We start from the raw sequence: 24,554 nt of genomic DNA on the forward strand, positions 1-24,554 counted from the left end.
ATGCACCCGAGAGTTCCCGTTCTAGGAGAGGCAGTGCTGCATGTAGTCCTTTAAAGTCACAGGACCACACAGCAAGGGGCATTGGGCGGGGACACTTCCTCATAGGAAGCTCAGTGCCCACGCGCCTGTGTTGACCGTGGGGTCTTGTGTGGGAATGTTTTTCCCAGCTTCAGGTCCAGAGTTCTTTTTAGCTGCACTCAGGATGTGTGGCAGATGCCTGACTCTCCCTGACTCTCTCATCACTATGCCTATCCCCTCAGGGATGGGGACAGAGAGGGACCTTGCACTGCAGCCTGAGAGCAGACTGAGCCACACGGTAGTGCAGATGTTAGAGTGTGCGTGCTATAAAGAGCAAGGAGCCGGGTTCGAGTCCTTGGTTCCCACTGCAGGAGGGCAGCTTCGCCAGCTGTGAAGCGGCACTGGCGATCGGTCTCTCCTTATTATACCATGTGTGCTGGACTGGGTGTACCACCACCCAACCCTCTCTCTCTTACTCTATCTCCCTCTTGATTTCTGTCTCTGTGGAATAAATAGCAGTGTGAACAGGTTACCCATCAGCGGCAGGCAGAGACCACTGGCCACGTGGCCACAGAGTCAGTGTGCGTGAAGCAGTGACCTTCTAGCCCCTGGCTGCAATGTCCTCTCCTTAGATGACCTCTACCACCCGGTGGCAGTGGGCAGAGCCTGGAGGCCTCCCTTGCTGCAGCTAGCAGGTGCACAGTTCTGTTTGATGTGACGACCACCTATCTCCCACCTCCCCTCCCAAGCCACTGACTTACCTTTTCAGCATGAAGTCAGACCATAGTCGGCTCTGCTCAAAGCCCTCCAGAGATTCCCACCTGACTCAGTGAAAGGCCCAGTCCTTTGCACTGGATATAGGCCCCAGATCAAATTGATGGGGTTTATAGTTAATGGTATTTAACACTTTTCCTGGGGGAAAAAAGATCTGGTTTGGGAGTTACTCTCTTCCCTGATCCAGCTTTCTAGTACTTTTTTTTTTTTTAAGAATTTATTTATTCATTCTTGAGAAAGGAAGATGGAGAGAAAGAATCAAACATCACTGGTACACGTGCTGCTGGGGACTGAACTCAGGACTTCACGGTTGAGAATCTAATGCTCTATCCCCTGCGCTACCTCCTGGACCATGTTCCCAGTTTTCTTTTCTTTGATGCGAAGATGTCTTTGCTTTCATGAGCAAGAGAAATGGCCCTGCTCAGCTCTGGCTTACGGTGGTGCTGGGATTGAATCTGGGACCACTGGGGCCTCAGGGATGCAAGTCTGGGGTGCAACCGCTGTGTTTTCTCCTGGCCCAGAATTCCCAGCTCTTTACAGCTGGGGTTGGTTCCCTCCTGGGGGTCTGTGGCTGCCTTCTTTTGAGGCTCTGGCCTCCTGACAGAGGAAAGCAGGCCTCCGTCCTTACATGGAAGCCTCCAGCTCTCCAGTGGGAGCTCCTCCGCCTGCTAGGAGAGAAGGGGTAGATGGTGGGGGTGTGTTCTAGGCCTTGACCTCTGGGTACTGGGACAAGCCGGGATGGTCGGAGTCAGGGAAGGGCCAGGTGCTTGGTCTCCAGTGCTCAGCCCTCGGCCCCCTCCCAGTGAAGTGGGGTTATGCCTATGGCTGTCACTGGGGGAGGGGGTGTGTCCTGCACTCATGGCGTCTCCCTGAACCAGAGGGGTGTCAGCACCTGAGGGTGCACTGCCAGTGAGTGAGCAGGGCTCAGACCCCTGAACTGTGTGTGAATGTCCCCCACCACGTTCCACAGTGGTGCCTGTCTATGCTGGGGCCACAGCTGGCGAACCCAGCAGGTCAGGCCCTACCTCAGCCCTGGCTCTCCAGGGATTCCTGGTGGCTGCCCCTCCCCCTCCCCAGCAGTGTCAGGCCCAGGTCCCAGCAGGGTGGGGAGATTAACCAGGCTCAGCACACAGCCCTGTTGAGAAATCCCCCAGCTTTAATGCCAAGGCTGTCAGGAGGGCCCCAGGGGCTGCACATGCTGCCTGCCTCTGGCTCCGGGGTTCCCAGACACCCACTTTGAGGTCAGTGAGAAACCTGTAGGCCTCTTTCCTGGGGGAGCAGGACGCAAAGCTCCTGGAATGTCTCCGTGGGAGGCCTGGGTGAGAGATCTCACTGATTCTCAGGGGCCTCACCGGCCCAGCTCAGGCAGGACCTGTGCAGAGCAGCAGAAGGCTGGAGGTGAGGAGAGGGAGCCAGGTCCCCATCTAAGAGCCAGCATGGCCCTGGCAGGCCTTGGGGAGCTGGGGACAGGAGTGTGCCTGAGACCTGCTTCTGGCAAACCCTGAGGTGAAGGAGAGTGGACACACTGGTGGCCAGAACACCCCCAGAATGATGTCCAAGGCACAAAGAAAGGCACGTGGATGGAGTCTGACTTCTCCACAGTCTGTCTGACGCCTGGGTGCTGGACTCTGGTGAAGTCGGCACTAGTAGCTCTGGGGGCCATGACCTTTGCCCTCCTGGCCTGCAAACGGGTCTGCAGGAACCTCTGGAGAGTCAATCCTCTGGTAGGCACTGTGCTCCTGTGAAGCCCCAAGGAAACCTGTGGTGGGGGGAAGGAGGGAAAGAAAAAGTGGAAGGTGGGAGTCGGGCGGGTTAAGCACATGTGGCACAAAGCGCAAGGACTGGTGTGAGGATCCCGGTTCAAGCCCCCCAGCTCCCCACCTGCAGGGGAGTCACTTCACAAGCAGTGAAGCAGGTCTGCAGGTGTCTGTCTTTCTCTCCCCCTCTCTGTCTTCCCCTTCTCTCTCCATTTCTCTCTGTCCTATCTAACAACGACGACATCAGTAACAACAATAATAACTACAACAATAAAAAACAACAAGGGCAACAAAAAAGGGAATAAAAAAATAAATATTTAAAAACAAAAGTGGAAGGCGAGAACTTCCCTGCATCTAAACCGAGGTGCACCCCGTGCCCCACCAGGAGGGCAGAGCGGGGAGCCAGGGCTGGGGGCCCAGAGCGGTGACATCACGACATTCCCACAATTCTCCCTGAGTCGCTCCTAGACAGGCACTCCCTCTGCACCCCGGTTTACAGACAAGGAGACTGAGGGCAGAGATGAGCTGATTATTTTGGGGGGGTCACAAAGCTTAAAGCCGAGGCACTGAGACCCAAAGTCAGGTGGCATGATGCTGAGGGCTGCACTCCTAGTTGCTGTGCCTCAGCACCATGTCCTAGGGACTCTGGGCTGAGGGACACCCGCCCTGGACCCCGGAGCTCAGCCCCCAGCCACTGTACTGCCGGAACCAAAAGTCCCCCCAAGCTGGCAGCCAACAGCTGCAGAGACCCAAGAGCTGAGGCCAGGCAGAGGGGCCTCCCTCCCAGCCTTGCCCTGCATGTCTACCCTGAGGACAGACACCTGTGTTCTAAACAAGACCAAGGCCCCCTGACGGGAGGCCATTCCCAGAGCCCCTGCCTGAGGTCCAGCTGCTCCCCCAAAGGCTGTGTCATGGGGCGCTCTTCTCAGGAGTTAAAGGTGAGGCCCAGGGGCTCTGAGAGCGTAGGGCCTGGCCACCATGAGGCAGGCATGTGCCCAGGTCAGAGAGGGCAAGTGGGGGCAGAGGTGAGAGAACCAGCCAGTGTGGGAAGCACCCCCAGGTCAGAGCCGTCTTGAGCTGCTGCTCCCCCAGCCCATGCCGGTACCACCACTCTCCCTCAGCCACCCAGGTCCCAGGGGGCAGGAGAGAGCCTCAGGGGCAGAGTGGACAAGTGGGCCCTGGAGTGCCAGCAGATGGCCGCGAGCTGCCCCTACCACACCTAATCCCCGTGGAGCCATATGTGCCAACTGTGCTCAGCCGAACGCTGGGGGCAGTGCCACCCCAGGTGGGGACAGGCAGCATCCAGGCTGGGCACCCTAGCCATGGCCCTCCCTGCTCGGTGGGCGGCCAGTGAGGAGAGTCGGGGACCTGGCCCATGGTGGGCCTCCTCTCCCGGGGAGGAGGAAAGAGGGAACAGCCAGCAAGGGTGTCAGGAAGCTGAACGGCAGGGGCCTCACCGGTGTGCAGAGGGAGCTCGCCCCCACGCTCCCGGTACATGTGGTAGACGAGGCAGCAAGAGAAGGGCTTCAGGAGGAGGCTGAGGATGGCCATGCCTGCGCTGAAGCGGCCTGTGTCCGTGAGGCTGCTCTGAGGGTAGAAGATGCTGATGTGGACGATGTCCAGGAAGATGGTGGTCGCCAGGCCACCCAGAAACTGCAAGACGGGGGGGGGGTGGTGGGGTGGGCGCAGGGCCCAGGATCAGCACGTGTCCTCAGAGTCCCAGCCCATCCTCCCCTCCCCACCGACTGGAAGCTCGAATTGTGGCCTTAAGACTTACTGGGAAACAGGACGGAGCAGACAGGTACCCCCGCAGCTGCCCCCGCCCCCCAGCCTGCTGTCACCTTGGAGGCTACAGGGGCACAGGCTTGGTTTCCGGCAGGCAAAGCAGGGCCTACCCTGAAGCCGGCGCCTGGCGGTGCAGGCCCCAGCGCCCAGCTCACCATGCTTATGGCATCTACAGAATCCCGCTGCGCCGTGGCCCACACGCCCAAGGCCAAGATGGTGAAGTTGGCCCAGGCGTAGGCGCCCTGGAACACAATGCAGCCCCTGTGGGGAGAGACACTGGAGTCAAAGTGGCTAGTGGGGCCGGGCAGTGGTGGCGCCTGGTTGAACGCACACCTTGCAACGTGCAGGGCCCCAGGTTCGAGCCTCACATCCCCACCTGCAGGGGGAAAGCTGTGCCAGTGGTGAAGCAGGGCTGCAGGTGTCTCTCTGTCCATCTCTATTTCATCCTACTCTCATGATTTCTGGCTGTCTCTATCCAACAAATAAAGATAATAAACAATAATAATACGACAGTTCCACAGGTGTCCACCCTCTGCACCCAGGGCTCTGGCTCTTGAAGGCCCCCAGAGATAAGCCCTCAGCGAGCTAGTTCTTTTCCATCAGGCTGCCCACTGGAAACGTGGGCACACACCATTGGTTCCATCTCCTCCACATATTCCGCCAGCTCCACACTGGCTCATGGAGTGTGGGCTTACTGGCAGTTCTCTCCACAGCCTCCTGTGTCATGCACAACCCTTGGGGCATTCCCTGAACAGCAGCCAGAATGGAACCAGAGTGATTAACTCCTGCTGAAGACCCTCCAGTCTGGAATAAACTAGATGCTCTCGCGTGGCCTGAGTGTCCTGGCGCAGTCCCACCCCTGCCCCAGCTACTCTCCACGCCTTTCACTCTACCTGGACGCTCAGCCCCTGCTGTCATTGAAGCCTCAGCTTCAATGTGCCATCCAGAACTCCTTCCGGACTACCCACTTTGTTTCACATTGCTATTCTTATTCACCAGCTCTGCTCAGCTCTGGCTTCAGGTGGTGCTGGAGACGGAAGCTGGGACCTTGAAACCTCAGGCATGAGTCTTTCGTGGGACTGCCCTACTGTTTTTTTTTAATTTTTTAATTATCTTTATTTATTTATTGGATAGAGATATTCAGAAATGGAGAGGGGAGAGACAGAGAGACACCTGCAGTCCTGCTTCAGCATTTGTGAAGCTTTCCCCCTGTTGGTGGGGACTGGGGGCTCGAACCAGGATCCTTGGGCACTGTAACATGTGCGCTCAACCAGGTGTGTCACCACCCGGCCCTATTTTTTTTCTTATTTATTCATTTATTTATTTAATTAGATAGGACAGAGAGAAATTGAGAGAGGATGGAGAGATAGGGAGAGAAAGACAGACACCTGCAGACCTTCTTCACCACTTGTAAAGAGGAGCCCCCTGCAGGTAGGGAGCGGGACTGAACCAGGGTCCCTGAGCTTGGCAATATGTGCAGTTAACCAGGTGTGCTGCCACCTGCCCCCCAGAACTACCCAGTTTTAAGTGCCACCCTCCTACTTGCTAGCACATTCCTGCTCTATCTCACGTCTTTTTCTTTTTTAATTTCTTTATTGGGGGATTAATGGTTTACAGTCAACAGTAAATACAGTAGTTTGTAACATTTCTCAGTTTTCCACAAACACAACCTCCACTAGGTCCTCCTCTGCCCTCATGTACCAAGACTTGAATTCTCCCCCAAACCCCACCCTCGAGTCTTTTACTTTGGAGCAATACGCCAAACTATCTCATTTTTAAAAAAGTACTACTGATATGTTTACTGATTCGGTTGCTTGTCAAACAATTCTAACCTACTTCTAAGTCATACAAGCCCTCACTATTACCTGGACAGTCACAAGGGCTTTAGATTAGCAGACTTCATGCATTTGCACAAAGGAGGCTCTACTGTGATTCATGATTTTAGGGGCTGGGTGGTGGCACACCTGGTTGAGCACACATGTTACAACATGCAAGGACCCAGGTTCAAGGCCTTGGTCCCCATTTATAGCAGGAAAGATTTATGAGTGGTGAAACAGGGCTGAAGGTATCTCTGTCTCTTTCCCTCTTTATCTCCCCCTTCCTTCTTGATTTCTGGCTGTCTATCCAATAATAAATAAAAATAAAAATGAATTTTTTTTGCCTCCAGGGTTATTGCTGGGGCTTGGTGCCTGCACTATGAATCCACTGCTCCTGGCGGCCATTTTGCCCATTTTGTTGCCCTTGTTGTAGTTGTTATTGTTATAGCTGTTGCTGTTGTATAGGACAGAAAGGTGGGGAAGACAGAGAGGGGGAGAGAAAGATACCTGGAGACCTGCTTCATTGCTTGTGCAGCGACACCCCTGCAGTTGGGGAGCCGGGATCCTTGTGTGGATCTCTGTGCTTTGTAATATGTGTGCTTAACCCGGTCCCCTAATTTTTTTTTTAGTTCCATTTTATAAAAGAGGGACGGAGGCAGCAATAGGTGAAGCAACTTGCCCAGAGTCAAACATCTGCAAAAGGGTGAGGCTTGGGCCACTCCAGGAAGCCTGGCTCAAAGGGCCACCCTCCTGCCCACCAAATCCTTGAAGTCCCAGAGAGCCGGGTGGGGGGACTGCTTCCTCCTGTCCTTGCTTCTCAAGACATTCCCCATGACTGTCACTGTGCACGTCATTCACAGCAAGGCTGGGCCAGTAATGCTCCCAATTTATGTTTGAGAAAGTAGGTTGGGACTGAGCCCAGGTCACACACAGCTCACCTGGCGTCGACCCTCCAGTGGCAAGAGGGGACCCAGCACCCTCTGTAAAGGAGAGAAGCTGTGCCCAGCCCCAGGGGCCCAGGCAGTGGCAGCAACAGCAATAGCATGGGCCTCTCAGGGCTCACTATAACCATTCCCCCCCATGGCCTGGGCCCCCAACAATCTTGGCGTGGGGGGGTCTGCTGCTGACACACTGGACAGAGGTGTTTAGCCTGGGCACTGACCGCAAGGCATGTGGACAACACCTAGGAGGCCTCAAAAGAAACCAGACCCCAGGGAGGGGGAGATAGCGTAACAGTTAAGAAATCCTCATGCCTGAGGCTCCAAAGTCCCAGGTTCAATCCCCCCGTGCTACCATAAGCCAGAGTTGAGCATTGCTCTAGAGAAAAAGAAAAAAAGGAAGAAAGAAATGAATGAATGAAGGAAGGAAGGAAAGAAGGAAGGGAGGAGCCAGATCCCTGATCCTGGGAGGCAGGTGGACACCCTGAACTGAGATCCTCAGGGTCACTCACCAGATTGTCAGCAGCCAGTGAACCAGGAGAATCGTCTGTGGCACAAGACAAGAGAGGAGGTGAGAGGAGGTCTGTGAATAAGCCCCCCACCTCTCACACCCCAAAGGACTTCACAGTGTCTGTTGGAAAGAGCAACAGCCTGGCTGGGAGCTGCTTCCAAAGGCAGCGGCCTCTCTGAGGAGCCCAGGACCTGCCCTGGCATCAGACAGACCCTGGTGGGAAATGGCCTGGAGGAGGCAGGGCAGATGCCAGGGGCAGTGCCCAGAGCATGGACTCCTTCCCGAGTCCACAGAGGGGCAGCCCTGAAAACTGCTCTGCAAGGAGGATCTCCATCCAGATAGACAAAGAGTGGGGCTGAGTGGTGGCGCACCTGGTTGAACGCCCACATCATAGCGCACAAGGACCTAGGTTCAAGCCCTGGTCCCCACCTGCAAGGGGAAAGCGTCACAAGAGGTGAAGCAGGGCTGCAGGTGTCTTTCTCTCTCTCTCTCTCTCTCTCTCTTAAAAAATTTTTGTATTATCTTTATTTATTTATTTATTGGATAGAGACAGCCAGAAATCAAGGGGAAAGGGGTGATAGAGAAGGACAGACAGACACCAGCAGCCCTGCTTCACCACTTGCAAAGCTATCCCCCTACAGGTGGGGACCGGGAGCTCGAACCCGAGTCCTTGTGCATTATAACATATGCACTCAACCAGGTGAGCCACCACTCGGCCCCTTTTTATCTTTTCTAGCAGGGTTGTCATTATTATTATCATCATATAGGATAGAAATTGAGATGGGAGGGAGAGGTAGAGAGGGAGAGAGAAAGACAGACACCTACAGACCTGCTTCACCGCTCATGAAGTCTTTACAGATAATAGCTCAAGTCCAAAAGCGTGTGTGGCCGAGACTGAGAGCAATATATGAAGCTGCACCCCCTCCAGACCCTCATCCCTACCAGCCCAGAGACTCAGTCTTGGTAAGACGCCACCAAAAAGAGACACTCGAGCCCCAGTGGAAAGGACCATATACTGTCATCTTAGCCACCCCCATGGCCCTGAAGGTGGATGGTATCGGCCCGTGGATCCACCACTCTCACGTCTGTGCAGCAGAGACAGAAGAGTTCAAGACCAGATGGCAACTCAAGTCTGTTCCCAAACACCCGCTCAAGCTCCGATTGGTCTGCTCGTGACTCTGCAGACTCTTTCTCTCCTGGTGACTCTAATCTTTGTTCCTGCTGCTACTACTCCTCACGCCCCATTGATACTGGGACAGTAGTCAGAAACAGAGATTGGCCCAAGATTGGGCCCTAAAAGTTACAAAAAGACAAGGGGGGGAATATGGGGTTGGAGGGGGGCCCCGAATATTGAGAGAAGCTGTTGACCCGAAGCCAATTGTTCCTTGTTCCGTGTGGATATTTCCACCTGTGCCCACCCTGTGATAACTATAAAAAAGTGGAACGAGAAGTGATCGAGGTCGCAGACTCTCCCCTTGCTTGGAAGGGTGTCGGTGGCCTAAGCTTAAGCTTCCTAATCGAGGCTCTTGCTATTGCATGTGATTCTGGTCTTCTTTGTGTGAGATCGGGACTGGAACTTCTGGGCATAACAAAACATAGCTATTATCATGAAGCTATTATCTGTGCAGGTGAGGAGTGGGGGTTCGAAACTGGGTCCTTACGTTTGGTAATGTGTGTGCCTAACTGGGTGCACCACCGCCCAGCCCCAACATTTACAGTCTGGGTGGCATGCCTGTCACCTGTTTGCACCCCTTTCATGGTGAGCAGATAGGTGGCATACCCCACTAGTGGGGAAGCCCTGGCTGCTCAGGATGGGAGTTCCAGGGAGCTGGGCAGCCTGGGAGGAGGCTGCAGCAGGGGGAGCAGCCTTTGCCCTGAGGACGACAGCAGAGGGGGCGGCAAGTCAGGCAACCTGAGCCTTGAGCACGGCTCTGCCTGGGGGCAGTGGGGGAGGAAGAGCATTCTGAGCAACGGCTGGGGTCAGATGTGACCATAGAACATTCTGGAAAAGGCAAGTGGGCAGAGGGATGAGAAGCTGCTGGAGGAGGGAGTCGTGGAGGAAGAAGTCGGATCTTTATCTTCTAATGCAACCACATCCCTGTGGCTGACAGGAAGCCCTGCCCACAGAGGGGAGGGGACCTGCCAAAGGCTGCAGGACGTGGTCAGCCAGTCACACCGGCCCTGGTGTCTGGCTTCCAGGCCAACAGGTGCAGGGGAGGCACGGCTCCTACCGCCACTGTCTTCCCAAAAACAACACCGAACCCTCCCCACAGCGGACTTGGGTTTCAGAAACCATCTTCCTTTCCTGGTGCTCTGGTCCCCACGTGGAGACAGCACGGGCTACAGGCCTTTAGTACGTAGGTGCTCCCATTCCTTGGCCCTGTGAGGCCCTCTCTACCATGACAAGATGACGGGCTGAGACACAGGAGGGCAGCACACCGGCAGAGAAGCCCACAGAGAAATCACTGTAATTCACGAGATGTCTCTGGCTGGAGCTCACACTTGGCTGAGGCCACTGGCTCTCTGGAGCGTAATTCCCCCAAAGGACAAGCTGACCCCATGGCAGGGCAACACCTGCATTTCAGAGATACTTAGAGATTCAGGTCGCTTCTCTCTCTCTCTCTCCATTTTATTTCTTTTGTTTTAATGAGATAGAGGGAGACAGATACAGATATTCAGAGAGAAAGACCAGAACACTGCTCAGCTTTGGCTTATGGTGGTGCTGGGGACTGAACCTATGACCTTGGAGCCTCTGGCATAAAATTCTTTTGCAGAACCACCCTACCATCCCCCCAGCCCCAGGTGACGTCTCTTGAGCCTTTGGAAAAGAAACCCACAGAAGACTAAGCCTGGGGCTGAGGAAACAGATCACACCTGGACTGTGGGCTGCTTTGCCGTTTGCAAAGCCCAGGTTCAAACCCAGCCCCACTACAATGAAGGAAGAAGCTCCAGTGCTGTTTTTCTCTCTCCCTCTCCCCTCTCCTTTCTTCTCTTCCTCCTCCTCCTCCTCCCTCCCCCCTTTCCTGTCTCCATCTTAAACAGAGAGACTAAGTCTTCTTGTTCTCACTTTTTCAGTCCTTGTCATGGAAGGGTGCACCCACACAGGCCCAAGGTTAATGTCCTGAAAGTTTCCTAAAGAAGGGGAGAATACAGGTCCATGAAGGATGATAAATGACATAGTGGGGGTTATATTGTTAAATGGGAAACTGCGGAATGTTATCTATGTACAAACTATTGTATTTACTGTTGAATGTAAAACATTAATTCCCCAATAAAGAAATAAATTAAAAAAAAAAAAAAGAAATGGAGTCCAACTGACCCTGCCCTGCCCTTCCTGTCAGTGCAGGGGAGGAGGCAACAGTGACTCATCTCAAAAGAACTAACGGCCTGCAGGCTCCCAGTTGAGGGACACAGATTCTCAGGTAGCAGCTGGAAGCGGAGAAGGGAGCTGAGTCAAAAGGCAGGGCAGGAAGGGGTCCAAGCAGCTGGCCTTTTCTGGCTGCAAAGAAAGTGCCGACTCTTGGGCTCTGCAGTGCTTGGCCAAGGGGTTGACCAGCTCTCTCCTCCTGGTGTGCACCACTGTGTCAGAAGGCCAGGGAGGGGGCGGGAGGGCAACTGGGTCCAGTCAGCAGGGGCTTGTGGGATGCTGGACTAGGGCTTGGATCTGGTCTGGGTGGGGTACCCTTTGAGGTGGAGTTTCAGGATCCTGCTCTGTGCAGTGGAGCAGAGGACATGGGTCCTATGCCCCGCGGGGCCAGGATGTGGACTGCAGAGTCGGGCATCTGGCTGGCCACCCTATTCAGGCCCTCGCCACGGGGGCAGGCATCCTACACTGACACCAACACCCTCAACTCCCGCTACAGGCGAGGTCCAGCCTGCCAGCTGTCTACACTGACCTGAACACTTGGCCCGGGTCACCCTGGCAACTTGTTTCAAGTTAGAGAGAAACTCGGGCCTGGAGAGATGAGCTTGACTGGCCTGAACCGTCACGTTCATACACAACACAGCCCGCTCAGTCTATCTGGTCTTGAGCCTTTAACTCTGCTCTTGAGAGAAATGCTGTACCACCACTTGGAACCCTGGCTCCCTCTTTATCACCCTGAGTCCGGCCTATTTTTACCTTCATTTTACAGAGAAGACACTCAAGAGAGCTTCCTGCTCGAGGCCCTGCAACTCGTGAGCTGCAAAGCATGGCCTTGAACTCCCATCTCTCTAGCCCCCAAGGCTTGTGCTCTGTCCACTGTGCTGCACTCTTGGGCACTGGAAGGCCCAAAGGAAGGGTTTAAGTGGAGAAGAAAGACCAAGGGGAGACCAAGTGGTTTGCCACTAGGGGAGGGCACACCTCGGACAGGTTGACAGACCCACAGCCAACACAGAGCTCGACACAAGGACTGTAATCCTCCCGGGGCAGTGCAGGTCCTTGGCAACCTATGACACAAGGCAGGAAGATCCCCCCCCCCTTGCCCTGTCCCCAACCCCCAGGGAGGCTGGGGCTAAAGGAAATGAACCAGGGCTGCTAGTCAACACTAGTTAGTTGGGTAAACGCATGGGGACTGAAGCCAACAGGAAGACCTGACTCTGGTTCCCAGACGGAGTTTAGACAAAGCCTCAAGATTTCCCAGGAATTCTACCACCTCCTGCAAAGTGGAGGCGGGAACATCTGTTTCGTGGCGTCTCTGTGTGGTTCAGGGAGGTGGAGAGGTGACCGAGATATGGCACCTATCTGGTCACTAACCCTCAGCACGCCTCTGTCTCTGTTATGACAGTGAGGACTTGGCTTTCTGAGTTCTGGCCCCTGTGACACACCGTCTCCTACACTCCCAGGGGCCACTGCTCTTCAGACCTCACAGGGCCAAGGCTGGTCCATCCTAAGCTTGTCACAGTGGCCAGGTGCTGATTTCTTCGGGAGAGACGACACACATTACAGTGCACAAGGACCCCAGTTCAAGCCCCTGCTCCCCACCTGCAAAGAGGAAGCAGGTCTGTGGGTGTCTTTCTTTCTCTCTCCCTCCCCCCCCCAATTCCTCTCTCTTTGTCCAAAATAAATACATTTTTAAAAAAAGTTTGTCACAACATCACTACTGCTCATGTCCTGGGGTTTAGCAGAGGACTGGCCACCCTTTGGGACAGCTTTCCTCTCACCTGGAGCCACTGCCCTTCTGGCTGGGCTGGGCACAAGCAGGCACCCAGAGTACATGGGATGAGGTGGAGGACAATGGGTACCGGGGTGCCAATTCCCAGACTAAGCTAGTTTCTTTCTCTCTTTCCTTCTTTTTCTTTCTTGAGGCAGAGAAGCAGGAGCAGAAAGAGAGAGAAAGGAGGACCCCAAGACCACAGCACCAAAGTTTCCTTCAATGCAGTGGGGGCTGGGCTTGACCCTGTAACGTAGGCAAGCACACTAGCCAGGTGAGCTATTTCACCGGCCCCCTGAACTAAAGATCTTCATAGCTAAAGATTCCACCCAAGTCCGTTGCTCCAAACAGCCATGGAATGGAAGCTCTGCTCCAGCAAATGTGATTAAGGAGAAGCTGCCTCCCACCCCACCCCCAAAACCACAGCATGGCATGTCTAGTAATCCAAACGTGGATTCTGTGCTGCTTCATAACCAAGCCTTTGGGTGTGAACATCAGAGCACACCAAGTGCGTGCCTGTGAACAGCTGGCTCCTTGGGACAGAAGGATTTTACAGCAAAAAACATAAAATGCTCTTTAGGTCTGGATTTCTGGTCATTACGACAAGCTGTTATATGTCGCACATGTAGCCAGGGATATACTTAACAAAAATCACCTTTGAAATGAAACTGAAATTCAGCCAGACGTCCTGTATGTTTCCTGGCAACCCCAATCCCTCAAAGCTTCTGGCACTTACTCATGGCAGGTACAACCCACGGACACGTGGGATGCTACTCCCCAAGTAAAGGGAAAGACAAGCTGCTGCATTCTGAGCACAGAGAACCAGCACAGGTACCACCTCGGCCAGCAAAGTCCATAAATTGCTGAGCGTTAGTGTCAAATGGACCAAGTCCTCCCAGGGCACTTATGTGGTCAAGGCAGAGGTTAACCCCAGCTAAGCAGAATAACAAAGGACATGGCTTTGAAGCCTGGGGGTGGTGGTGGTGGAGGAGGAGGACACTTAATCCCCTTGGGACCTTGGCAAGTTGCTTCTCTGATCTGGGCTGGAGTCTGTTCATCTGTAAAATGATGACAACTCTCTCAGGAGACATTTGGGATTCAGATCACAGAAACCCAAAGAATGAGAGCTCTCTAATTTCTCTAGTCCTGCACCTTTGATCCTAACCTGACCCCCCCCCCCCATTCTGGACTGAGTCTTTCAGAGAAGGGGGAGGGGGAGAGAGAGAGAGATGGAGGAGGAGGGGAAGGGGAGGAAAGAGAGGAGGGGAAGGAGAGAAGAGGAAAGGAGGGCAAGAAACCATAGCACCAAAGCTTCCCCTAATGTGTTGGGGTCTGGCTGGAGCCTGGCACACTGGAAGATGCCACCCTATCCAGGTGGGCTGCTTTGCAGGCCCTTCCTAGCCACTGCTTTCTGTAGCTCCCTAATGGGTCAGAAGATAGCTGACCTTATGCCCACACTGCAAGGACTAGAGTATGGATTTATACTTTTTATTTTATTTTAAATATTTTTATTTATTTAGTATTGGATAGAGACAGAGAGAAATTGAGAGGGGGGAAGGGGAGAGATAGAGAGGGAGAGAAACAGAGAAACACCTGCAGGCCTACTTCACCACTCGTCAAGGACCAGGGGCTTGAACCGGGGGCCTTGTGCTCTGTAAGGAAGGGCAGAGTAGTGATGCCAACAAATGCCAGATGCCCTCTGGCACCTTTCTTCCCAGATAAACGTCCCACCCAACCCAACTGCTCCACACAGCTGTGCAATGGGGACTTCGTGCTCAAGGGAATCACTAAGAGAAGTCACAGCACAGGCCACGGCCAGCAATCCACGCGTGGATTCTGTGCTGTGGTGCTGTCGCCGGCTTCTTTAGGTCTCTACTACCCGGTGGCAAGGCGCTCGGGGCTTTGTCACTTGCGAACACAAGGCCATCCGGGGACAGTCTTATAAGGGACAGCAGCAGACCCCCAGATGGCAGGCGTAGTGCCAGGCGCAGACCCCCCGGACCAGAGCCAGACAGAGCCGAGGGCAGCGGAGGCGGGCAGAAAGAAGAAGAGGCGCAGAGGGCACCCCCAGGAGCCCAGAGCTCAGGAAATGAAGACACCCAGGAAGTCCCGCCGTGCTTTCTCAACTGCTCGGAGCTGGGGGTTTCTGCTGTAAAGTCACCTCTATTGGAGGGATTTTTGTTTTGCTTGTTTCTTTTTCTTTTCTTTTCTTTTTTTAACAAAGTGGCTGTATTTTGATAAACTTTGGAAAAAGCATTCATCCGGGGAACCTCAGGTGTCCTGAGCCGGACTGAGCACAGGGTGGCACCTGTGTCTGGGTGAAGAAGAGGTTTACCCCCCCACACACCCCCCTCCAGGCCCGAACCCGCGGAGTGGCCCCGCCCCGCCCCTCTCGCCCGGGGGCTTGTGGGCGCCCAGGCCTAAGGATCACCTGTGCGGAGGGCTGGCAGGTGGGGGTGTGTGTAAGGGGGGAAGGGGGGGTCAAGTTCCGGGAAGGGCCCCCACCCGCCCCTACGGCTTCCCAGCAAACTCTTGAGCTTCCCTGGGCTCCTCTGCAAACCATGTCTGTGTGTCCGTCTGTCCACCTCTTCCCCGGTTGGTCTGTCCACCCTCCCTCCCCGCCACCCCTCTGTCCGCCCTGTCACCTCTGGGACCCTCCATTTCCCAAAAGCAGACGCCCAGCGCCCTGGGGCCGTCCCGCGCAACCCCCTGCCCGCCCGGCCACCTTGAGGCTCACGGCCGGCAGCTCCATCGCGACCAGCAGCCGGGACTCCGGGACTCACCGCTCGGGACACTGACCGGCCCCGCCTCCGGGACACGTGAGCCGAACACGTGACCGCCGCGCGTTGCTAGGAGACGGCGTGGACCCGCCTCCACCCGGTACCCAGCCCTGGAGATGGAGGCTGCTGGTTTCCGGTTGTAAAAAAGCGCAGTTTGGGGGGGCCCAGGCGATGGTGCTCCCGGTTAAGCGCGCACACTTGAGTGTGCAGGGACTCGGGTTCAAGCCCCTGGTCCCAGCTTCAGGGGGAAAGCTTCATGAAGGCTGCAGGTGTCTTCCTCTATCTCCCCCTTTCCCCTTTAACTTCTGTTTCTATCCAATTTTAAAGTAATTTTTTAAAGTATTTACTTATTTATTCCCTTTTGCTGTCCTTGGTTTTTTTTCTACTATTGTAGTTATTATTGTTGTTATTGATGTTTTTGTTGTTGGATAGGACAGAGAGAAATGGAGAGAGGAGGGGAAGACAGAGAGGGGGAGAGAATGACAGACACCTGCAGACCTGCTTCACCGCCTGTGAAGCGACTCCCCTGCAGGTGGGGAGCCCGGGGCTCGAACTAGGATCTTTACGCCTGTTCTTGTGCTGTGCGCCACGTGCTCTTAACCCGCTGTGCTACTGCCCAACTCCCCAAAGTAAAATTTTTTTAAAGTGCAGTATTGGACTGGGGAAACAGCTTCATGGTTTTTGCAGCATGGTTCTGCAAAAAGATTCTCCTGCCTAAGACTTTGAGGTCTCAGGTTCAGTCCCCAGCATCACCATCAGCTAGAGTTGAATAGGACTCGGGTTTTTCTCTCTGTATTTTTCGTTCTGTGTCTCTCTTTCATTAATATATCTTTTAAAAGGCAAATTAAAAAAAAAGTATTATCTTTATTTATTGGATAGAGACAGCCAGAAATTGAGAGGAGGGGGAAGGCAGAGAGACAGACACCTGCAGCCCTGCTTTACCACTTGTGAAGCTTTCCCCCGCAGGTAGGGACCAGGAGCTTGAACCTGGTTCCTTGCACATTGTAACATTATAACCAACCAGGTGCACCAACACCCAGCCCTTAAAATATGTTTTTTTTAAAGAATACTTATATATTTTTTAATTTATTTTCCTTTTTGTTACCCTTGTTTTTTTTTTATTGTTGTTGTAGTTGTTGTTGTTATCATCATTGTTAGACAGGACAGAGAGAAATGGAGAGAGGAGGGAAAGACAGAGGGAGGGGGAGAAAGACAAACACCTGCAGACCTGCTTCACTGCCTGTGAAGCGACTCCCCTGTAGGTGGGGAGCTGGGGCCTTGAATTGGGATCCTTATGCTGGTGCTTGCACTTCACACCACGTGCACTTAACCTTCTGTGCTACCCCATTCCCTTTCTCTCCCCCCTTCTCTCCATCTCTCTCTCCCCCCATCTCTCTCTCTCTCCATATATATATATAATGTGCAATATCTTGCTGGCTTGGTATCCCAGTGCCTGGTGTGGTGGAGACACTGATGAGGCCACTGCAGCTTGGAGAATGATCTGCAGCTGTAAGTAACAACAGCTGGTGTTCCTTCTACTAGGGGCCCTCTCACCTCCCTCCTTCCAAGGGGAAAGTGGAGCTATTTATTCAACACAATACCTACCTCTTGGGACCCTTGTGAGGATAGATGATCTCATTCATTATTAAGAAGACACTTCTTCTGATACATGTTAAAAAAGGCAAGGAAGGGGAGTCAGGCGGTAGCGCAGCGGGTTAAGTGCACGTGGCGCAAAGCGCAAGGACTGGCTAAGGATCCCGGTTCAAGCCCCTGGCTCCCCACCTACAGGGGCATCGCTTCACAGGCGGTGAAGCAGGTCTGTAGATGTCTATCTTTCTCTTCCTCTCTCTGTCTTCCCCTCCTCTCTCCATTTCTCTCTGTCCTATCCAACAATGACGACAACAATAAAACAACAATAAAACAACTAGGACAACAAAAGGGAATAAATAAATAAATAAATAAATAAATAAATAAATATTTTTTAAAAAGGCAAGGAAGGGGCCGGGTGGTGGCGCACCTGGTTGAGCGCACTGGTTACAGTGCACAAGGACCTGGGTTCAAGCCCCTGGTCCCCACCTGCAGAGGGAAAGCTTCGCAAGTGGTGAAGCAGGGCTGCAGGTGTCTCTCTGTCTCACTCCCTCTCTAACTCCCCCTTCCCTCTCGGTTTCTGTCTCTATCCAATAAATAAAGATAATAATAATAATAATAATAAAGGCAAGGAAGTGGTCCGGGAGTGGCGTAGTAGATAAAATGTTGAACTCTCAAGCATGAGGTCCTGAGTTTGATCCCTAGTAGCACGTGCCAGAGTGCTACCTAGTTCTCTCTCTTTCTTCCCCTCTCCTCTCCTTATTAATAAATAAATATAATATTAAGAAACAAAAACAAAAAAAGGGCAAGGGAGATTGTATTCACGACTGTTACAGTAGCAGTAGGGGAGAGGAATAAAGCTCAGTTCTGGATAAAGCAAAGATGAGTGGGGACTTGTAACTGAGACACAGGGCGAGGGGTCTGCATGGGGAAAACTACCAAGAGCATTCAAGGGTAGTGGCTGCTGAGCTGACCTGACAGATGTCTTCCCATGGCAGCCCAAGGAGGGTCAGGAACTTGGTTTGGGATGGTGAGTGCCTGGGTGTCAAGGAGGCAGGTGAGGGGTTATCCCTAAAGTTCTTTAAGCACATTGTGCAGGCATGGCAAGGACCAGGGACACATAGCAGAGCATCAGGTTTGGTCAAGGGCAGTATCGTTCACAAGGTTAAAGTGCTCAGTACAGAACCGAGCATTTAGAACATTATTTATATTTTATTTTGTGGGTTTTTTTTTTTTTTTTTGTCTCTTGGGTTATTGCTGGGGCTCAGTGACTGTACTACGAATCCACTGCTCCTGGAGGCCATTTTTCCCATTTTGTTGTTCTTGTTGTTGTTGTCATTATTGTTATCCTTACGCTGGTCCTTGTGTTTAACCCGCCGCGCTACCATTTGACCCCTCCATTTAGAATATTTCTTATTATCATCTTTATTGGATAGAGATAGCCAGAAATTCAGAGGTTGGGGGAGATAGAGAACAAGGAGGGACACCTGCAGAACTGCTTCACCACTCACAAAGCTTTCCCCCTGCAGGTGGGGACCCGGATCCTTGTGGACTGTAACAAGTGCTCTCAACTAGGTGTGCCACCACCTGGCCCCACCGGGCATTTAGAACAAAGGTAATGCTCAGAAAATGGCATTATATTCATTGCACAGGTGGGCGTCTGGTTGGAATTGCTCTGCCGAAAGTGTCTAGAACAGTCTCACTGGGAGATTAGCAGGAAACCTGTAGAAGACATTCATCCCCAAAAACAAGATTGGGAAGTGTCAGTCAAGACACCGAGTGACCCTGCCAGGATAGCCTGAGGGTGCTTCTTCCCAAGCAAGTGCTCTCTGGGTTGGAGAGAACTCTACCGGAGCCAACCTAGGCTGCTGCATGGGAGAGGGATCAGGAACTCGTGCCAGGCTAGCATCACAGGAGAGAGACTCTGGGACTGTCAGAGCCGGAAGGCAATCCAGTGTTTAATCAGAAGAGCATCTGTTTTTATACTTGCCAAGAAGGAAATAGGGTGAGAAACAGGATGTGATGTAGAGAGGGTGGAGCGAAAAGAGAGTACAAACTAGTGGTGGAAAACAGGGTGTGACTAGGAGAGGGGGCAGAGCAAAAAGAGAGTGTGAACCAGTGGGATTAAACCAGTGCCCTGCAGGCAGGGCGGTTCTCAGGTAAAACAGTGATTATGTAAACAGACCACAGCATTAAGCAGGGGGGAGCTGGTGTACTGACCAACATGCCCTCTCGACTGTCTGTTCATGGAGCAGATGGAGAAATAAAGGTCCCTGTCTCCTGGTGTCTGCTGTCACCAAGGTTGGCCACTGTTACTCACAAAAGGAGCGTGTGTTCCCACTGCCTCTGGAGAAAGTGTGTTCCCACTGCCTCCTGTCACCGGAGAAAGCACGGACCTCTCTGGAGAATATCAACGTTCATGTAAAGTCGCAAGGGGGGGTGAGGTTCCCCTTGGGGTCCGTCTGAGTGCTTATTCTTGTTTCCAGGCAGGGAGAGGCCCTGTGGAAATCCAACAGATTGTCTGCAGGGGTCCCAACATCCTATCAAACACTGTCTCTCACCAAGCACCAAAGACATTTTTTTTCCTGGTTGGGTGAAGGTTTTTTTTTTTTTTTTTTTTTTTAGGCTGTGGGGTCCTTGGTTCTGGTTCTGCCTTAATGCCCCATCTGGAGACACAGCCCTCCAGCCTTGGGGACAGAGCAGCCCAGCACCTGCCACTGTAATTGGCAGTGCTAGGACTTTTGAGGCCTGTGTCTGGTTTGCTTATTTTATTTTACTTCATTTTACTTTATTTTTGCTTCAAAGGTCATCACTGGAGCTCGGTGCTGGCACTACGAATGAATCCACTGCTTCTGGAGGCCTTTTTATTTAAAAAAATTTTATTGGACAGGACAGAGAGAAATTGAGAGAGGAGGGGAGAGAGAGGGAGAGAGAGAAAGACAGAAAGACACCTGCAGACCTGCTTTGCTGCTTCTCCCTGTAGCAGGGGCTCGAACCCAGATCCTTGCACAGGTTCTTGCACTTAGTGTTATGTGTGCTTAACCAAGTGAGCCACCACTCAGCCTCCTCTAGTTTGGTTTTTCAAACTAGAATTTTAAAAATATTTTATTTTAATGAAAAAGAATAGATACAGAGGAAAAGATAGATAGATAAATGGATAGACAGACAGAGGAAACACTAGAACACTGCTCCATTCTGGCTGATGGTGGTGCTGAGGATTAAACCTGGGACCTCAGAGCCTCAGGCTTGAAAGACTTTTGCAGAAGCATTATGCTGTTTCCCCAGCCCCTCAAACTAGAATTCAGAGCACAAAAGAGATGGTTTAAAGCCCAGCAGCAGGTGTTTAGATCCTACCACACCACTTACTGCATGAACTTGTGACTGCACCCCCTGTGCTTCTCATGTGTGAAATGACGGTAATCATAATAGCACCTTCATACGAGTTGGCAGGAGTCTTTAAAACAGGATTAGCATTAGGACAGCGCACGGCATATGGCAAGCAGCAAACCAGGGCTGACTACCATTGTGATTGATTGTAGTAATTAGCAGAGTACCGGGAAGAGAAGGACCCCTGGGCGAGCGGTAGGGGTTATAGGACCCCTGGGCGAGCGGTAGGGGTTATAGGAGCGTTACATTATTATTTGTCAGTTTCTGTCTCAGGCAGGCTTGCAGTCCAACCAGATCTTAGAGGCATTTGACCCAAGCCTGTAGGTGCAGTGAGGCGTGACCACCTTGTGAAGAGAAAATGCTCCTGGCAGTGGAGCTGGTGTGACGCACTTACATTGAATGTCTACAACCACCCCAGACTGCAGGTGCCAGGGGCCTTTTCACAGTCAGGTGGGTCGCACCTGGTGACATGTACCAGTGCGCAAGGACCTGGGTTCAAGCCCCTGGTCCCCACTTGCAGGGGGAAAGCTTCAGGAGTGGTGGAGCAGGGCTGCAGGTGTCCCTCTGTCTCTCTCCCTCTCTGTTGGTATGCTTCTAAAAACCCCTTCTGTTTCATTAGTTTAATCCCCCCTGCTTAACACTATTCTATTTACATAACCACTTCATTCTATTTACATAACCTCTGTTAACAAGCACCACCTTCCCTCCAGGGCATTGGTGGTTTAGTGGTAGAATTCTCACCTGCTCCGCCCCCTCCTTGTCATACCCTGATTTTCACCAGTCACTGTTCTCTCCACCCTCTCTGCACCGCATCCTGTTCCCACCCTACTGGGCTAGTATATTTATAAGGACAAGATTGTTTGTGTTAGTTAGTTTAGCTTAGCTTGGTATAGATTGCGCTCCGTCCTGCATGAATAAAGAGATACTGCGTACAACCCAGCCATGAGTCCCCGGTTGTCTGTTACCCGCCTGTGAAGCCAGCCCGTTGAAAACAACATAGCCCGGTGAAAACAACACCTCTCTACCGCCCCCTCCCTCTCAATTTCTCTGTCTCTACCAATAATAAATAAATAAAAGAGAGAAGTTAACTGGGCTTTGCCAAAGCACATCACTAGTTAGCACTGAAACCGGCCAGGGCTGATGCTGTTCAGGTTGTAGGACCAGACACATGTCACTCTTAGCAAGCAAATACCAGCCAGGATGAGATGGGAAGGAGGGAGTGGAGGCCAGAGCTCGAGGTAGGTGGGAGGCAGAGGAAGCACAGGGTGGGCCCTGAGAACCATCTCAGGACCCCATACAGTGACACCACATTCACCCCCCAGCAGGGGCCAAGGAAGGTCCCTGGACTCCCAGTGGGAGGGGTAGAGGAACAAAGGGAAGTGAAACTCACTTCCTCCAAGGAGTCACAGTCCCTCCTACAACATAGCCCAGCCCGGACTGGAAGGCTAAGCAGAAGGATGGACAGACGCCCACAAAGCACTGTCTACAGGTTTGGGGGCTGGGGACATGTTGAACACACTGTTGGAATTGAAGTTCCTGGCCTTCACCCTCGCCAGTCTTTGTCTCAGTTAGATTTTTATCTTGGGAGCTTCACCGAGAACCTGACATGCAGGTAGTTACTGAGCACTCCCTCACCTTCCTTCCTCAGGTGTGGTTGTGCCATGAGGTGGGCAGACACTTCCCTCTGTATGGAATTGGCACACTGTCAAGGCGTTTGGCCACCCCTTTCAATTTCTTTTTTTAAAGATTTTATTTATTTATGAGAAAGATAGGGGGAGAGAGAAAGAACCAGACATCACTCTGGCACATGTGCTGCCGGGGATTGAATTTGGGGCCTCGTGCTTTAGAGTCCAAAGCTTTATCACTGCGCCACCTCCCCCTTTCGATTTCATTGTAGCACTTACCAAGATCTGGAGGCACTGTGGCTGGAGAAATAGCTCAACCTACATGCTCGAGGTTCCCAGTTCAGTCCCTGGCACTAGCTATACCAGAGTTCTGGCATTCTCTCTCTCAGTCTCTTTTTAATTGCTATTTTATTTCATTGTTTTTGAATCTTATTTATTTATTGGCTAATGACAGCCAGAAATCGGGAGGGAAGGGGACGGCAGGGAGGGAGAGAAACAGAGAGACACCTGCTTCGCCACTCGCAAAGCTTTCCCTCTGCAGGCGGGGACCGGGGACTCAAACCCAGGTTCTTGTGCACTGTAAGGTTCCTGCACACTGTAACATGTGCATTCAATCTGGTACGCCACCAACCAGCCCCTGAGTTCTGGCATTCTCTCTCTCTCTCTCTCTGTGTGTGTGTGTGTATTTACGTATTTACTTATTGGCTAGAGACAGACAGACAGAAATCAGTAGAAAGGCAGAGAGACACCTGCAGCCCTGCTTCACCGCTCATGAAACTTCGCCTCCACAGGTGGGGACCAGGGCCTTGAACCCAGGTCCTTGAGCATTCTATCATGTTTGCTCTACCAAGTATGCTACCACCCAGCCCTGTGAAACTCCCTCATACGTAATAAGTAAAATAAAAATTTTAAAGTTCTGAAAGTATTGTCTGATCAATTTACTTGATGAGTCCCAAGTTTTGTGAGGTGCAAAGGAGGCTCAGAACATAAAAAATGCTTTGACAGGATTTCCAACTGCCCTCAGGACCACAACCTTTTGGGCTCCAACCATTCGGATGTGACCCAGTCACCTCCTCCCCAGAGGGGTAAGAATCAAAGCAGGAGAGAGAGAGGAAATAGCCGTCTGACAGCAGACCCTTCACAAGCATGACAGAGAAGGACCCACAAAGCAGAGCCTCAGCTCCTGGGTGGCACAGGGATCTCCATGGGGGTTTGATCCAGGACACCCACCAGGCTTTCTGCTCAGCTCCTTACAAACATACCCACTCCTGTTTCCTGGTCTGCAGTCTGGCTGGGAGGGGAAGGCTGGGCATCTTGTTGGTTACTACTGTGCTTTGTTGTCTGTGGAGGGGATACATTTCCCCCCTTTCTCTCCCCCTTGCTCGCTCCCCCCCTCTCTCGGCTATCTTGAACAAAGACAGTGGGAGGTTGGGGGCAAGAAAAGGTGAAGAAATACCCTAGGGACCTGGGAGGGCTGGAGTCCCTTGGCCCAGCAGACTCCATTCCCTAGTCTTCATCCCAAAGGCAGGTAGATGTCAAGACTCTAAAATCACCAAGTCCCCCACACCTATGGACATATAATCTTTGACAAAGGGGCTCAGACTATTAAATGGGGAAAGCAGAGTTTCTTCGACAAATGGTGTTGGAAACAATGGGTTGAAACATGCAGAAGAATGAAACTGAACCACTGTATTTTACCAAATACAAAAGTAAATTCCAAGTGGATCAAGGACTTGGATGTTAGACCACAAACTATCAGATACTTAGAAGAAAATATTGGCAGAACTCTTTTCTGCATAAATTTTAAAAACATCTTCAATGAAATGAATCCAATTACAAAGAAGACTACGGCAAGTATAAACCTATGGGACTACCTCAAATTAAAAAGCTTCTTCACAGCAAAAGGAACCACTACCCAAACCAAGAGACCCCTCACAGAATGGCAGAAGATCTTTAAGTGCCATACATCAGACAAGAGTTTAATAACCAACATATATAAAGAGCTTGCCAAACTCAACAAGACAACAAATAACCCCATCCAAAAATGGGGGGAGGACATGGACAGAATATTCACCACAGAAGAGATCCAAAAGGCTGAGAAACACATGAAAAAATGCTCCAAGTCTCTGATTGTCAGAGAAATGCAAATAAAGACAACAATGAGATACCACTTCACTCCTGTGAGAATGTCATACATCAGAAAAGGTAACAGCAGCAAATGCTGGAGAGATTGTGGGGTCAAAAGAACCCTCCTACACTGCTGTTGGGAATGTAAAATGGTCCAACCTCTGTGGAGAACAGTCTGGAGAACTCTCAGAAGGCTACAAATTGCCCTATGTGCTGCTGGGGACTGAACTTGGAACCTCATGCTTGAAAGTCCAATGCTCTATCCACAGTGCCACCTCCCAGACCACTGGTTTGCACCTTCTATGAGAAACATATG

The 24,554-nt window shown here is 52.1% G+C and overlaps 1 protein-coding gene across 1 annotated transcript; it reads right to left on the reverse strand.

Annotated features, from left to right (window-relative positions):
* Positions 1-1,928: 1,928 nt before the first annotated feature.
* Positions 1,929-15,554, reverse strand: AGTRAP (angiotensin II receptor associated protein). The gene is made up of 5 exons (XM_016192539.2): positions 15,458-15,554; positions 7,602-7,636; positions 4,490-4,595; positions 4,007-4,202; positions 1,929-2,551 (listed from the first exon to the last, which is right to left on the reverse strand). The coding sequence occupies exons 1-5, from the start codon at positions 15,482-15,484 to the stop codon at positions 2,436-2,438; spliced, it is 480 nt and encodes a 159-aa protein (XP_016048025.1). The 5' UTR covers positions 15,485-15,554; the 3' UTR covers positions 1,929-2,435.
* Positions 15,555-24,554: the final 9,000 nt, after the last annotated feature.

The sequence above is a fragment of the Erinaceus europaeus genome, chromosome 13, assembly GCF_950295315.1.
Source record: "Erinaceus europaeus chromosome 13, mEriEur2.1, whole genome shotgun sequence".
NCBI lineage: Eukaryota > Metazoa > Chordata > Mammalia > Eulipotyphla > Erinaceidae > Erinaceus > Erinaceus europaeus.